This window comes from Cuculus canorus, chromosome 5, assembly GCF_017976375.1.
Source record: "Cuculus canorus isolate bCucCan1 chromosome 5, bCucCan1.pri, whole genome shotgun sequence".
Lineage (NCBI taxonomy): Eukaryota > Metazoa > Chordata > Aves > Cuculiformes > Cuculidae > Cuculus > Cuculus canorus.
This window is the reverse complement of record NC_071405.1, coordinates 11,729,119-11,743,442: the sequence shown is the minus strand read 5'-3', so window position 1 is coordinate 11,743,442 and position 14,324 is coordinate 11,729,119. Positions and strand designations below refer to the sequence as shown.

The 14,324-nt window shown below is 37.6% G+C and overlaps 1 protein-coding gene across 1 annotated transcript in view; it reads left to right on the top strand.

The window, feature by feature from the left end:
* Nucleotides 1–6,397: 6,397 nt before the first annotated feature.
* ANO3 (anoctamin 3) overlaps nucleotides 6,398–14,324 on the top strand; it is a 191,336-nt gene continuing 183,409 nt past the window's right edge. Inside the window, exon 1 of the mRNA XM_054067763.1 lies at nucleotides 6,398–6,641. Within this exon, the coding sequence (XP_053923738.1) occupies nucleotides 6,488–6,641 (154 nt within the window). The 5' untranslated portion in view covers nucleotides 6,398–6,487. The remainder of the gene's footprint in view (nucleotides 6,642–14,324) is intronic.

Below are 14,324 nucleotides of genomic sequence, written 5' to 3'. Positions count from 1 at the left end.
CTAACAAAACATTTCCTCCTCAGAACTATTTAAATGCCAGACTGGTAGAAAACTTGGTGTTGATGAAAACCTTATTCTTTATCCTTGGAGCTCTTGCCAAGTCTGTACATATGAATAGATGTGAATCCAGATGACTGATTTGATCATTTTATGTTGAGATTTCTGTGAAATGCAAACAAGTAGGACTTATCCATACTAAACTTAATCAAGTCTCAGTTTCATTGACAGCATGATTTGAAAAGTGGCGGATTAGTCTTGGTGAACATGTCACTCTTCTACATTTCTGTCTGCAAATAACTGAATCGATCTGGATTGACTAAATCACTAGAGAGGTTGCTTTGGTTTATATGTGCAGTAGTCTGATGTTAGTATGCGTGAGACTTCAATTATCACATAGGTCTCTTCAAACATCAATCACACATCAATATCTTTTAATGGTATTTAAATTTCCAAATCTGCATTTACAAAATTTTAGTTGAACCTAATAATTTTAATAATGCATTGAGTTCGTACTTGTTTTTACTATTAAAGCAGCTCATCACCAGAAAATATTCATGTGTGTAAGTTTCTAAGGGCTTAGTCTGTCAAGCATTGTGGAGGAAATTCAAGAGAAGTAATTTCTTTGTAACTAAGATGCATTTTGGTCTTGGACTTTGCTACTAGTTTCCTTGGGGTTAATCTGTTTCTCCTCATCTGTAAGAGTGTTTACAGTTCTATCAAGAAAGCTGTTGTAACATGCCATGAAGTTCAAAAGTCATCTTGTTATATGGTTGTGGAATAACTGGAAGAGAAACTGTCTTCCTTAATTGGGCAAGACCTTTGGCCTTTAATATCGACTTCCTAGCCCTTACTTCAGCATACAAGCAACGTTTTATTGGTGGAAATTACACATTGCGTCTACCCAAGCCAAGATTTTGTTGTATGTTAGAACTGCAAATGGACTTTATACCTAACAAAGCAAAAGCTTTCCAGTGCATTGAGGAAATAGTCTCTTAACTATCAAAATATCTGATGCCACAGTAAATTCATCTACATATACAGGGCAAGCTGGTGATTGTGGGCCTCCTTTCTTGTGTCCCTGGGTTTGAGAACTATTTTCTTTGGATATATCTGCCTGATAACTATTTTTCAGAGCTTACTGGTTTAAAAGATGTTACTCCATGTGCATATTTAGTGTTCTGATGCCAGTAGGTCTGAAGTAGTGGTGTTCTTTTGCCATTTTGAAAAAAAATACTTAACAGAATACATTTCTTCTGAATAAAATAATATGGAATTCTTATTTTCTGTAATGGCAAGTAACTAATCTTAAGTTTCACTGTTATTAATAAACTGATAATCTGTTTTGTTGGGTGGATTCGGCGCACTAAAAATGAAAATCAAATACAATTTGAAAAGTATAACTGTTGCTAGGTGGACAAAATCAATGGCATGAGTAGTCCTAAACCAAAATAGATATTTTAAAGACTGAGGAATATAAGATAACTTTCTTTGCACTGTAATGACAGAGCACATTCTGGATTAATTTTGTGCGTGTGTATATATGTTGGGAAGATATCTATATAGAGAAGTTATATTGGTTTAAATTATCTTTATGTAATATATTCATACAACTAGGAAGATTAAAAATTTTGGTTTTGAAATGTAGCTCATTAAGTCTGCCTCTTTTAGTGGAGTTTCCCAAATTATTTTCCTGTTTCAATTCGTAAAATCTGGTGACAATGCGTGGTGTCTGGTTACTTGATTGTTTTTTTTTCTTTCTCAGGGAGAACGATTGTCACTCTCTTATCTTAAGACAGGACTTTATTGAATCCTGCAAGTAATGTTAAAAAAGGGAATAATTTGCAGTGAATCCTGAAGGGAATTTTAAATTGGTATTGGACAGTTAATTCAAAATTAAAAAATATTTCCTCTCAACAACACTAAATAAGAAAATGAAAGGTATAAAAATATGTTTTCAAGATTGATTATTCAATATTGTTGGGAAAACTATTTGCTAAACACTCCAGCGTGTTAATTCATCAGCAGAATGTAGCCAGAATTGCCTTACTTTTCTACTAGCTCAAAATGATACAGATTATATAGTAAAATAATCAAATTCCAATTGTGCTGCATTGATTTTGCAGGCAGTCTGAGGTGTTACTGGGTTGCTTACAGAAGACAGATGATGTCATCTTTCCTACCTTTTCGTACAGTACCCACAACCATTTTTGTGGAAATCTAAATAACTCTTGATTAATATAAAAGACACCTTCAAAAAAGTGAAGTAGTATAAATATTTTTTCACTATTAAAACTATATTGGTGTATTACAGTATAATGTCTTTATGACATCTATTTTTCTATTAGACAAGATGGGGATTGTTCACTTGTGTGTAAATCAAATTCCTTCTGTATGCATTGAAGCTGTCTTCAGCGTGTTTTGCCTCCTACTTGCACTGTAATACCAATGTTTTTGAAATAACAAATGTTTCCTAGGATTTCTGCTAGAGACAATATTTTGCTGTGGAGCAAAAATAATCTACTTTTTTTGTGGTAACCATGTTTGTAGATAGCCTTTCTTAAATTATGTGTGCTAATTAGACTCAGAGTCAAATAAATCGATCTGATGGATATATTTCTCTGTGTGAAAGAAGGAAATACTCTTTAACTTATACTTTTCTGAAACTGTCACTGTTTTACTGAGTGAAAAAGGATAAAACACAGTTACTATTGGAGTCCTACTGTGTAACTGTGTGTTCAGGATTTAGATTGCCAACCAGTAATAGCAGTCTTTGTGTTAACTGCTAGGAAAAGAATGACACTGGATTAAACTTGCATGAACTTTAGTTTGCATGAAATCTTGTCTATTTTTTTTTTTTTGGGGGGGGGGGGGGTGGTAACACTATACATATACATTAAGCTAACATACTTTGTCAGCACCTGCTAGATTCACTCTGGGGTTGGAAGAGACATCAAAGATCATCTAGTTCCAACCCCTAATCGGCTCACTACTTGTCTTGCAGTTCCTAGCAAGAGTTCTGAGAAGAACAATTAGGCCAAGAAATTTTGCATCAGCCCTTCTCTTTTGTGTGGAGTGAAGGATTCAGAAATTCAGTCTGACTCTTAGTATGATGGGTTGTTATTGTCTGTGTGACTGAAACTGTTGAGGATGAGAGATACCTAAATTAGGAATAGGGCCTTGACCTTTTTGTACGCTTCGTCTATTTCGACTTTTTGGGTAGGAGTTCACAATTTTTCACTCTTCTTTTCATAGTTCCAGGTTGTGTCAACAACCACATCTAGGAATGAGACAGAAATTCATAGAACTTATAAACAAATGCATGTCTTGATGGTTCTCTCTCGTACCATTTTTCCTTCCTTTCAGAAAACATTCAGCCACATTAAATTCTTACCTTAAAGCACACTGAAGCCTCTGCTTTTTTGTCTGTTGACCTTAATCAAGTTTGTCCTTGTTGCTAAGGCCTTGCTAGTTACTATTAAAGCAGAGTTTGTGATGAAAAATATTTATGATAAACAGTTACATGAGAGGTGAGAAATCTTACATTTACATTTACTCCCTCTCTGGTGGTGAATATGTATTCAAATGAAGTTCCTGCACTCCTAGGCAGATGCCAACACAACTAAATCTGCAGGCTGTTTCCCATATTCTTCACCGCTGGAGAACTTCCACTTCAGTATAAGCAAATATTAACTGGATCACGGCAGAGGAGTATGAATTTAATCCTTTTAGTTACAGCCCTGTTGAGGGAAGATACTTCTTCTTGCTCTTCCACTGTTTTCAACATTTGTTTGTCTGTAGTTCAAATAGTTATGACAAGAGAGATCTGACTGACCACTAACAAAAAGTATGGATGGTCATGTATCACCACTAGGAAATTGCTTTCCCCAGAGCTGGAAATTAAAAATAGAAATAAATAAAACAAAGCATGAGAATCTGTTGTCATATTACCCATCTTAAAGGATGATTCTTACCCTTCAGCAAAGTTGGCTGGTATTTCAGGTATTTTCCATACACTACATAATGTGTGTAGAGAACAGAACTGTTTGGGGATTATCTAAATTGCCAAGGAATGGTGCACTCTCAGTCATACGCATAAATGCATAAAATCATGGAGAGAAAAAAATGCTTGTACAAACGAAGAAATGCTCAGACTGCTGAAGACTTAATATTCCTTTTACCTATTTACATATTCAGTTACATTGGAAATTTAACAGTGGCAGTAGTAATGAGATACTTCATTGTTACATTAATTCACATTGAGATTAATGTGACTGGAGAAACCAAAAACCTTCAGAAAAGGATTTGTACAGGAGGTGAAACTCTCCATGTGTCCAGGAAAAACTAGCAGTACCCAGCTAAAGACAGCATGCAGTTCTCAGGACAATGAATGAAAGAATGATTCTCCCCCTGGGTATTTACGATGCTTGGTCATTAGAGGATTAAGGTTTTAATTTCATTAGAAGCCTTGATATAATAGACTTAAATGAGTGACAACTCTGTGTAAAATACATCTTTTGTGTATGTATGAATATGGATGTGCAATACAAGCCATGGGTTTTGTTTGGGATATATTGATAGAACTGTTACCTCTTGTAAAATTTCCAACAAATTTAGTGTCCAGCATTGTCATTTTGGGAAAGCTTCTTTCAGAAGACAAAATCAGGTTACTTCAGCTAACAATAATGGCATAACCTGATTTTATATATCTAAAAGAGGAGCTAAAATAGAGGGCTATTAAAAAGAGGATGCAGTCTGTTTGGCTGACTTTCCTTTCAGTTTCTTGATGTGAGCCATGCTAAATTTTCCTTCCAAACTATGTACCTCTTGTTTTCCCTATTACATAACCATTTCTAAAGTTTGGCTAAGTGTTGTGATGCTTTTACTAAGCTCTTCTTTCCCTCACCCTGATGTGCATTGCTTGAAGTGAACTGAAAAACGGACAACTGCCACATTTTATTTCTGGTCTACTTGAAAAGCTTCCTCTGTGATTGATTTTTTTGGTCTCATTTCCATGTTGTTCTACTTATTAGTATTAGCCTCGTCGCATCACTTGGGAACCTTGCAGCGATCATAACCTGCCTACAAATTCCCTTTTACAAATTCACTTAAAGGGAAGTGTTCCCCAAAGTTACACAGTTGTTGGTTTTTTTAATAGTTGGGTTTTCTAATAGCACTTGGGGAGCTTCACCTGCTCCCTGCTTGCACAGAGATGGAGGGCACCATCAGCAGCTCAATTTAAAGCTGATTTAGGTTAGCAGGGGCAGCCCTGAGCATTCACTTTTAACAAGCTAAGTTTGGACACTATTGTATTTGTTGCAGGGCAAGGGGCTATTCAGCAAAAGTTGCACGACTCCATGGATTTTTCTTGCTTTATTAACCCCTTTTTCTCACTGAGCAAAGAGAAGCTAAGGAAGCAATAGGGAGCTAACAGCTGACAAATCACCTTTTCTCTAGCCAAGGCTTGGCAATTTTCCTACTAAAAACTCTCGTGTGATAAGTTTTCATCATTGGCAATTCATGCTTTATTAGCTCTGCTGTTCAGAAGCGAAATTTCGGATTTGGTGGTGGTCTTGGAGGCCTCCCAAGCATCCCCTCCTCGGCTCCGCTCCGGGTGCTCTGTAGTTTCCAGAGATCGCCAGTGGGTGCCTCTCTTGGCGCTGCTTATTGTGCTCCCCGGCTGGCGGGTGCGACAGAGGCTCGTAAGAAACGCATCATTTTATTGTCTTGAATTGACTCTTCAGGTCTAATTGCATCTAAAGAAAGGAATTTTTTTTTTAAAAAAAAAAAGAAAACAAACAAAAAACAACATTTCAAATATTAAACCACTTTTTCCTTAGTGTAACTAGCACTGTTTTCCCTAGGAAGAAACTTTTTAGACTCAAGAGTCTAAGAAAGGGTTCTTCGTTTATTTATTTTCCTGGTTTTGAAGGAACGGTGTAGCCTGCAATCATTTATCTTGCTGCACACATCCCAGACAAAGACCTGAGTGTTTACCAAGGAAACAGAACTGTGGGACCAGCAACTTCCCCGGTGCAGCTGCCAGGCTGGTGTGCAGGATGCACTTGTTTCCATTGGTATTGCTTAGCCCCTCCCAGTGGGACCAGTGGGTAACAAAATGTGAATTAGACTCTTTAAACAAAGTTAGTAAGCCCACGAGTTAGCAGACATACAGATGTCTCCAGTTACTCTTGTTAATTTTGTAGCAGCTGCATAGAAATGCTATACTGTTGTCACCACAAAACAGAACCTTTTAAAGTACTAGTTTCTTATAGAAAAGCAAATATTTAGCAAATGCTGCAGATCTGGAAGAACAGCTTTGTGAAAATACAGTCTCCCAGTCGTTGACTTAAACTTTTTGCACTATTATAGTTCAGGGAAACTTTTTTTCTTTATGATTATTTTTGTCAAGTTTGGGAAAGCTGAACTTAAAGTGGCTTCTTTAGTTCAGCTTTGTTTTCATTTTGAGTTACACTGAGACCTTCTTACAATGTCAGCTGTGGTAATTGAACTGGATAAGCTTTCATCAGATAGAGCTGAGAGCAAAAATGATTCCGAGTCAGTTTTTAAGGAAGGAAAATTCAGTGAATCCTCTGCTGATCATCACGGTCTTCAGCTTCACTGTTCACGTTCGGCACCAGCTGGTAAGCATTCACTTATATAAGCTATTTCCACAAATCTGTGTCTATTTACCATGTAACATGTTGCAAGGAAATTGTGAGACTCAATAAGGAAAATACAGGATTTGTTGCTGTCACATGCATGAAATATATGAAGTAGTTTTTCTTTAGGTAAAGGGTAGAACATGTGTCTCTTTAAAAAAGTCACTGCCTCCTGAACACTCTTGCACGTATGATATTGCTGGAAGATGACACTAAGAGGCTGTTACCTTTGTGTTACCTGAAAGGGGAGCTTTCTGTAGCAGATGACACAGTTTTTGTGCAAGTCAGAGCAGTTCAGCAGCTGCTCTCAATATTAGACTATGCAAGGGCTGTATATCATGTGTGGTGTCTATCACTGTGTAGTCTTTTCCACTTTCATCTGGTATTTTTTATCACATCAGGGCTTGTAAAGAAGGAACTGCATATGCTCTAAGGTTGGTGGGGTGGGTTTTTTCATGATCAGTGTGGCTCATTTTATTTTGTGACTGTTGCTCCATGTGTCTAGGATAGGTCCCCAAAAACGTCAATTAAATATCATGAAACATCTATGAAAATTCATAGTCATGAAAAATAGAGTGTGACTGACATGGATTTGGGAAGCATCTGCAGTTAATCAATGGTATCTCAGTTATACCCTAAAGCCATCTAAGGTGTTGGATGGTGATTACATCTATTTACAACACCTTTTAGGGTTGACTGCTCTGATTTTTGTGGACTACATATGTATTTTGGCTTGCATGACTCCCAAGGGATAATTTGGTTTGTTGCTAGTGAACAAAATACAAACAAGAGATATGGCGAATGTCTGAATGTTGCACTTTATCCTGTGACAGGGCAACCAACCTGCAGTGGAAGACTGCAGCTTTTTCTTGGCTAAGATAGATGAACATGTAAATAAAACTTTGGTTTTCTTTTCAAAACTTTGGTTTTCTTTTTAAAACTCCATAAAAAATTTTAGAAGACATTTTTACTTAGAAATTCAGTTACTTGGGACACCATGTTACCTATTCTTTTGCAAGAAAACCAGACAACTTGTGTTTTCTCTAATAGAGTTTTTCTAATTTTACTTCCTTTAAAGTATTCACTAAATATCGTAAAATAGATTTTTCTCGGTAAAAGCACTTTTGAAAGTTTGCCTTGTACATTAGCAGGTTTTAGTAAGGTCAGGAATCAAGTACCTGTCTGTTCCCCTGAGTTGCTATAACATAACATCAAAATTACCTTTCCTACTCTGAAGAAATGCCACTGAAGGGTTTACGCTTCTGCTAGCTGATATGCTTTGCCAGGTTCTCTAAATATCAAAATCTTTTCTAGCCTACCCAGTCAATCAAGAATAAAATGAACCTTCAGCATGAGCAGTATTTTATTTGTGGAACAATACCACTCAGAGTTCTGCAGGAAAGAGATTAAAAAGCCAAATCACCTTGTTGGATTTCTCTTATTTGGAAAAATATTTTTTTTCTATTTAGAACAGTTAGATCTTGCAACTACTTGTTGCAAACTTTGTTTCCCATTACTAAAGCAGGAATAGTGCTAGCAAGCATCTTTGATAAATGTCTTGTAAGAGTGCGAATATTTCTTGTTTCGTGTTTTTGCGTCATGGGAGAAAAAGGTTGATATATTGTCTTAGTATTGTGAGGTTTTATGCATGATGACTTTTGCTAATGCAAACTCATCTTTTGCCCTCTAAAATTTTCACAGGTACTTATTTTACCAGTGTTTAAAGTAAGCAAGCCCTTTGTAGCTTCCAGTGTTGGGTTGATTGAAGTCTGAACAGAAGAGCATAAACAAGTCCTATTTGACTTCCACATGTCACTTCCTAAAAGGAATTTCTACTTGTTCAGCCATGGCTATTGAGAAAAATGAACAGCTTTTGCTTATACTATAGTAACATATATTTCTTCATGAGTAGACTGTTTTCCGCCAATGATGTTTCATATACCAAATGAAAACTTCAAGCTATGGGAAGTAACTGAATCATAGAATCACAAGGTTGGAAAGGACCCACTGGACATTGAGTCCAACCATTCCTAACATTCCCTAAACCATGCCCCCAGCACCTCATCCACCCATCCCTGAAACACCTCTAGGGGTGGTGACTCAACCATCTCCCTGGGCAGCCTCTGCCAGTGCCCAATGACCCTTTCCATGAAAAATTTTTTCCTGATGTCCAGCCTGAACCTCCCCTGGCGGAGCTTCAGGCCATTCCCCATTGTTCTGTCTCCTGTCACTTGGCAGAAGAGCCCAGCCTCCCTCCTCTCCACAATCTCCTTTCAGGTAGTTGTAGAGAGCAATAAGGTCTCTCCTCAGCCTCCTCTTCTCCAGGCTAAACAACCCCAGCTCTCCCAGCCGCTCCTCATAAGACTTGTTCTCCAGCCCCCTCACCAGCTTTGTTGCTCTTCTCTGGACATGCTCCAGAGCCTCAACATCCTTCTTGTGGTGAGGGACCCAGAACTGAACACAGTACTCGAGGTGCGGTCTCACCAGTGCTGAGTACAGAGGGAGAATAACCTCCCTGGACCTGCTGGTGACCCCATTTCTGATACAAGCCAAGATGCCGTTGGCCTTCTTGGCCACCTGGGCACACTGCTGGCTCATGTTCAGTCGGCTGTCAACCATTACCCCCAGGTCCTTCTCCTCTAGGCAGCTCTCCAGCCACTCTTCCCCCAGTCTGTAGCGCTGCATAGGGTTGTTGTGCCCCAAGTGCAGGACCCGGCATTTGGTCTTGTTAAACCTCATCCCATTGGTCTCGGCCCAGCGGTCCAGCCTGTTCAGATCCCTTTGCAGAGCCTCCCTACCCTCCAGCAGATCGACACTTCCTCCCAGCTTAGTGTCATCTGCAAACTTGCTGAGGGTGCACTCAATGCCTTCATCCAGGTCATTGATAAAGACATTGAACAGAGCTGGACCCAGTACTGAGCCCTGGGGAACCCCACTTGTGACTGGCCTCCAGCTGGAGTTAACTCCATTTACCACCACTCTCTGGGCCCGGCCATCCAACCAGTTTTCAACCCAGGAGAGTGTGCGCCTGCCCAGACCAGAGGTTGACAGTTTCTGAAGCAGAATGCTATGAGAAACTGTGTCAAAGGCTTTACTGAAGTCCAAGAAGACTACATCCATAGCCTTCCCCTCATCCAGTAGTTTCACTCTTGGCATTTAAGTGTGGATTCTTTTTTCAGATAGCAATAATAAACCTTCCACGAAATCAACATCCTACATCAGAATTGCTGCTTTGATGTTTGCTGGTGTTGACTCCTCTGCCTCACAGAATTCCACTCTCCACAGTTGCAGCCTTGGGAATCTTAATCTTAAGCTTAATGCTTTTTTAGGTTTTCAGTGTTTTTAAAAGGTATTTCAAGAACTCTTCTCTAAATCTCTCAAATTACAATAAATGGTAGTTAAGGTACATAAACTATGAAAACACAAATACTTAGTGTGAACCTACAAAAGAGCAGCAAGGAAGAACAAGTCTTTTTTTTTTTCTTCAGTCTGCTATCCATCTATTTAGGTGCATTGTGAGAGGGTTAATGTTTAAAATTTATTATACTGTGCTTGTACTATGATATTTTGTATGTAAAGCAGGTAATTCAATATAGAGAGATTGTCACTTAAACTTTTCTTGTTTTAATTTTAAACATAATGCCTAACAGTGCAAATAAAGAAAAGTAAATGCTCCAACAAAGTAAAATGGTATCCTGAAATTCAGTCTGATGTTCTTGGAATGGACAGTGGGAATGTTATTAGAAGACCTGATGTCTTCATCAGAGTCACTGAGATAGGAAAATATTAACCACATTTTTTTGTACCTACTTTAACCAAACCCATTGCAATGGGATATGAATGACTTGCCTTCATCTCTCTTCTTAAATAATATTATAAATAAGCTTCACTGTCTGCATATCTCACATCATTTTTCAATTCTGAGGTGTATTTGGGATCTGCTGTCACGGGAGATTATGCTGCAGATAGTGATAACTCTAGACTAAGAAAAAAAGTACTGTTCAATTAATGTTTTGTTATAGAATAGAGTTTTTTTTTCATGCGGAGCATCATTGGAATCTTTGGGAGTTTCTGTTGCAGTGTAATACTGAGACATTGTTTCAAAAGACCAAATTCTGAAATGGGTGACCAAGCTCAGGTGACAAATGCTTCACAAGCAGAACAACGAGCAATGTTGGTTTCCACGGCACCTGAGTTACCTGGACTCTGAAAGAAAGTGAATAGAGCAGTAATATTCCAAGACACAGCAGACAATGTGGAGTTAACGGAGTTTTATGGATGCCAAAGTATCTTTAAGAAAATAAAGCTTACTTTGATTTATACGCTTCTTATCCCACAAAGAATTTTTAAATGATAACATGAATGCCAGTGTCATAGCTACTCCAATTCTTCTTTACCAATGGGCAGCAGAAAGCTGTTTTCATGACATAAAAATATAGGACCATATCTCTTCTATATTTGCCAGGGCAGAATTTCTGCCAGGGCCTGGTGTATTTTAAGTTCAGACTTCTCATAGGAAGTGAAGTTAATCTCAATATTCCAGCTGTAAATATTTGTGCAGATTTAAACCTTATTATTGCTGATAGATGTTGCTCTGCTTCGCCTCTTGCAAGCCTGGAAATGACTGGAAGTATTCAACCTACAGTAATGGCCTTTATCTTCTAATCTTTGTTTTACAACTGTAAGAAAAACATTCAAAAACATTTCTCCACATAAATGGTCTAATGTGCTCCTAGAGATGGTTTTGTCCAAATAACTTGATCAAAAACAAAGAAAACTCTTTATGTATATTTTTTTTAAAAAAGCATGAGCCGTAAACAATGTCTTAGTAGTGTAACTGATAGTGGTGGGGTCAGAACACAACAATCACACTATCTTGAAATGAGACATACACTAAATCACACAGGTTTGACCCCGACCCTCCGTAGAATGGTACAAGGCTAGAGAAACAGTTCTGGTTTTTTCTGCCTCTCCTGTGGCTCTTTTACTGATGAGATTTTTAGAAGAAGGGATGTGAAAGTGATTTTCCAGAGAATATAAACTTGCTATGTGTCAGAAGTTATTTTTTTTCTGTTCTATTTATGTATTGGAGATCACCCATACACTGTGTGAGGGTACAATAGGAATAAAATGAAGTATTGAACTTGTAGCAATTAAAGTGTTAAGTAAGGAGACATTTTTGCGAAGTGCTTTAATCCACGCTGCATAAGCACAGGATAACAGAATGATCAGGGAGTGAAAATGGGAGTTATTAGGTAAAGATTATGTAACTGTGTAAAAACTTTCAAGTGTCTAATATTTTGAGTTCAAGACCATCAGTAGTTAGTGCGCATACAGAAAGGTAACTGTATTTTTCTGATATAGCAGAGCTTGATGGGTAGAAGAGCCTTTAGGAGTTAGAAGAGCAAAGGGGGCGGCTTGATTGTCACCAACACAGAATGAAGTCCCTTTCTAGATGTCCGAATGTGTGGGGATTGAGAAGAAAAAATGAGCCAAGCTTGTCCTCATTTGCTACCTGAACAAATATGATGTAATGCATCAGCACAAGGCAGAATCAGGACATGAAACACCTACGCTAACCTAAATTTTGAAACAATGTGTTTACTTGATGTGAACAAATCTAACAAAGTAATATTTGCTCAAAGATTAGGTGCTGTTTTTCTACTTCTCTCTTCTGTTTTTTATTGTAAAGCCAAAGGCCAAATAATGCATTTTTCTGTCATTTCAAGAAGCAACTGAAATATTCCTGTCAGGAAAGTCAATATTCAAAAGCAATCCTAATTGTTATGCCACATCAAGCAAATATTTAGCTGAAAGCCACCAAAAAAATATGATTCATTCAGTAGGAGAGCAGAGATGTAAATTACTAGGAGTCTCGTAACCTCAATGCAGAAGAATATATTTCATTATTTTTGAGAGATAACATTATTTTTAATTCTAACTTTACCTTGGAGGCAGAATTTTGCAATGTTTAAATTGCTGTAAGTTAATTGCTGCCAGTTTTGAAAATGAAGATAGCATCTTGCATGGTGATAGCAGGTGGAGGGAAAGGGGGAGAAAGTATATTTGCTCACGTGTGTGGAGGCTGGGACTCAATGTTATGTAGTATGTCTTCAGTCAAGTTGAGACTTGGCACTAGCAGGAGTAAGACTTTTTTGCTGTTCAGCCTAAAGATGTGCTATGAGCAACAACTGGAAGATCTCTCCCCTTGGTGTTACCCACTGTACCAAAATTTCATTAATAATCTGCAAAATAAGCCTGTAGCTAATGAATAATCCAGTGTCCACAGAGAGGCCTAACGGCCTGAGGCATTCACCTCTGCCCCTGGCAGTTATGACTTCTACCCTCACATGGCTACAATAAATGGAAACTAAGCTGGATATAGAAACCTAATTTTTCCCAGGGGTATTATTTCTCTTCTGTGCTCTTCCTTCCTCTAATGAGCTATTTACTTTAGAGAGGGGGATAGGTCAACAGACTCTGAGTAAAGACACTAATGATTTATAATCGGGGATTCTATTTATTAGATTCCCTCAGTAGCAATAGACGAAGGATGTCAACACAAAGAATATGCTGCCCTTGCACATATTACTAAAACTTTCCTAGATTTGAAAGGTGAAGTTAAATACTTACAGAACAGATCAGTGCAGACTGTGTAACAAAGGTCAAAAAATGGGAGGAGAATCAAATCTGAATTGCTTTCCTATAGCACAGTATATCCTACACCTGTAGTAAAACACTTTGTATTTTAGTCATTAAAAATGAGTCTGTATGCTTAAGCGTTTTCTCCTTGAATAATAACCCCATAGGTCTCCAGTATATTATAAGATGCAAGAGGGCTAAGTATGGATGGGGAGGTCACTGAGGTATTTAAAGTTTCTCAAAACTATGCTGTTATGTAGCAACATCGTTTAGAAGAACAAGTCTGAAGGTCATAAATACTATAAGTAAAGTGGACTAATGGCCAAGTATCAATTACTTTGATAGTAAGTAAAGAAGGACTCTACTCTGTTGATGCAGAATACACTTGTATTCCATGTTTGAACACAGATATTCCTATAGGCTATATCTAGACAGTATGCAAAGAGAAAATAAATTCTATCATTTAGTACATGGTCTATAAGGTATTGCTTATGATTGTTTCTCTCTTTTGTATTAATAAAACAACCTATATTTGGGTTTCTCTTACACCACCATAAATGCCCCCAAACTAGCAGATTTTCTAGACCTTTGTAATATTAGTATTGTAGCATGACCTAAAGTAATCTGAATTTAAAAAAAAAAAAAAAAAAAGCTTCTTCAAAACACAAGTTTAGTAATATTTAGAAGGGAGATCATGGGAGAGAGAGAATTATACAGTTATCTGTGCAGGCAGCTGAATGTTATAAATAGAAAGTTTTGAGTGGTGCTGGAAGAGACAAGTGTGTTTTTTGAAAAGCACATGGTGAGAAAGAATTTGGATGCTTATTAATCTCAATCCTGAAATGTGCTGGTTTGCTGCTAAAATAAAAAAAATGAGATGGTATCTTTAGAAAGAATGTATTCATATATATAAAAGTATTAGTAATTATTTATATCTTCAGCACATTTTTGCTCTTACCTTTGTGTGAGAGGGTTAGATCCAAACGCATCAATCTTTTGAGCCAGTGCATTTATACCACACTT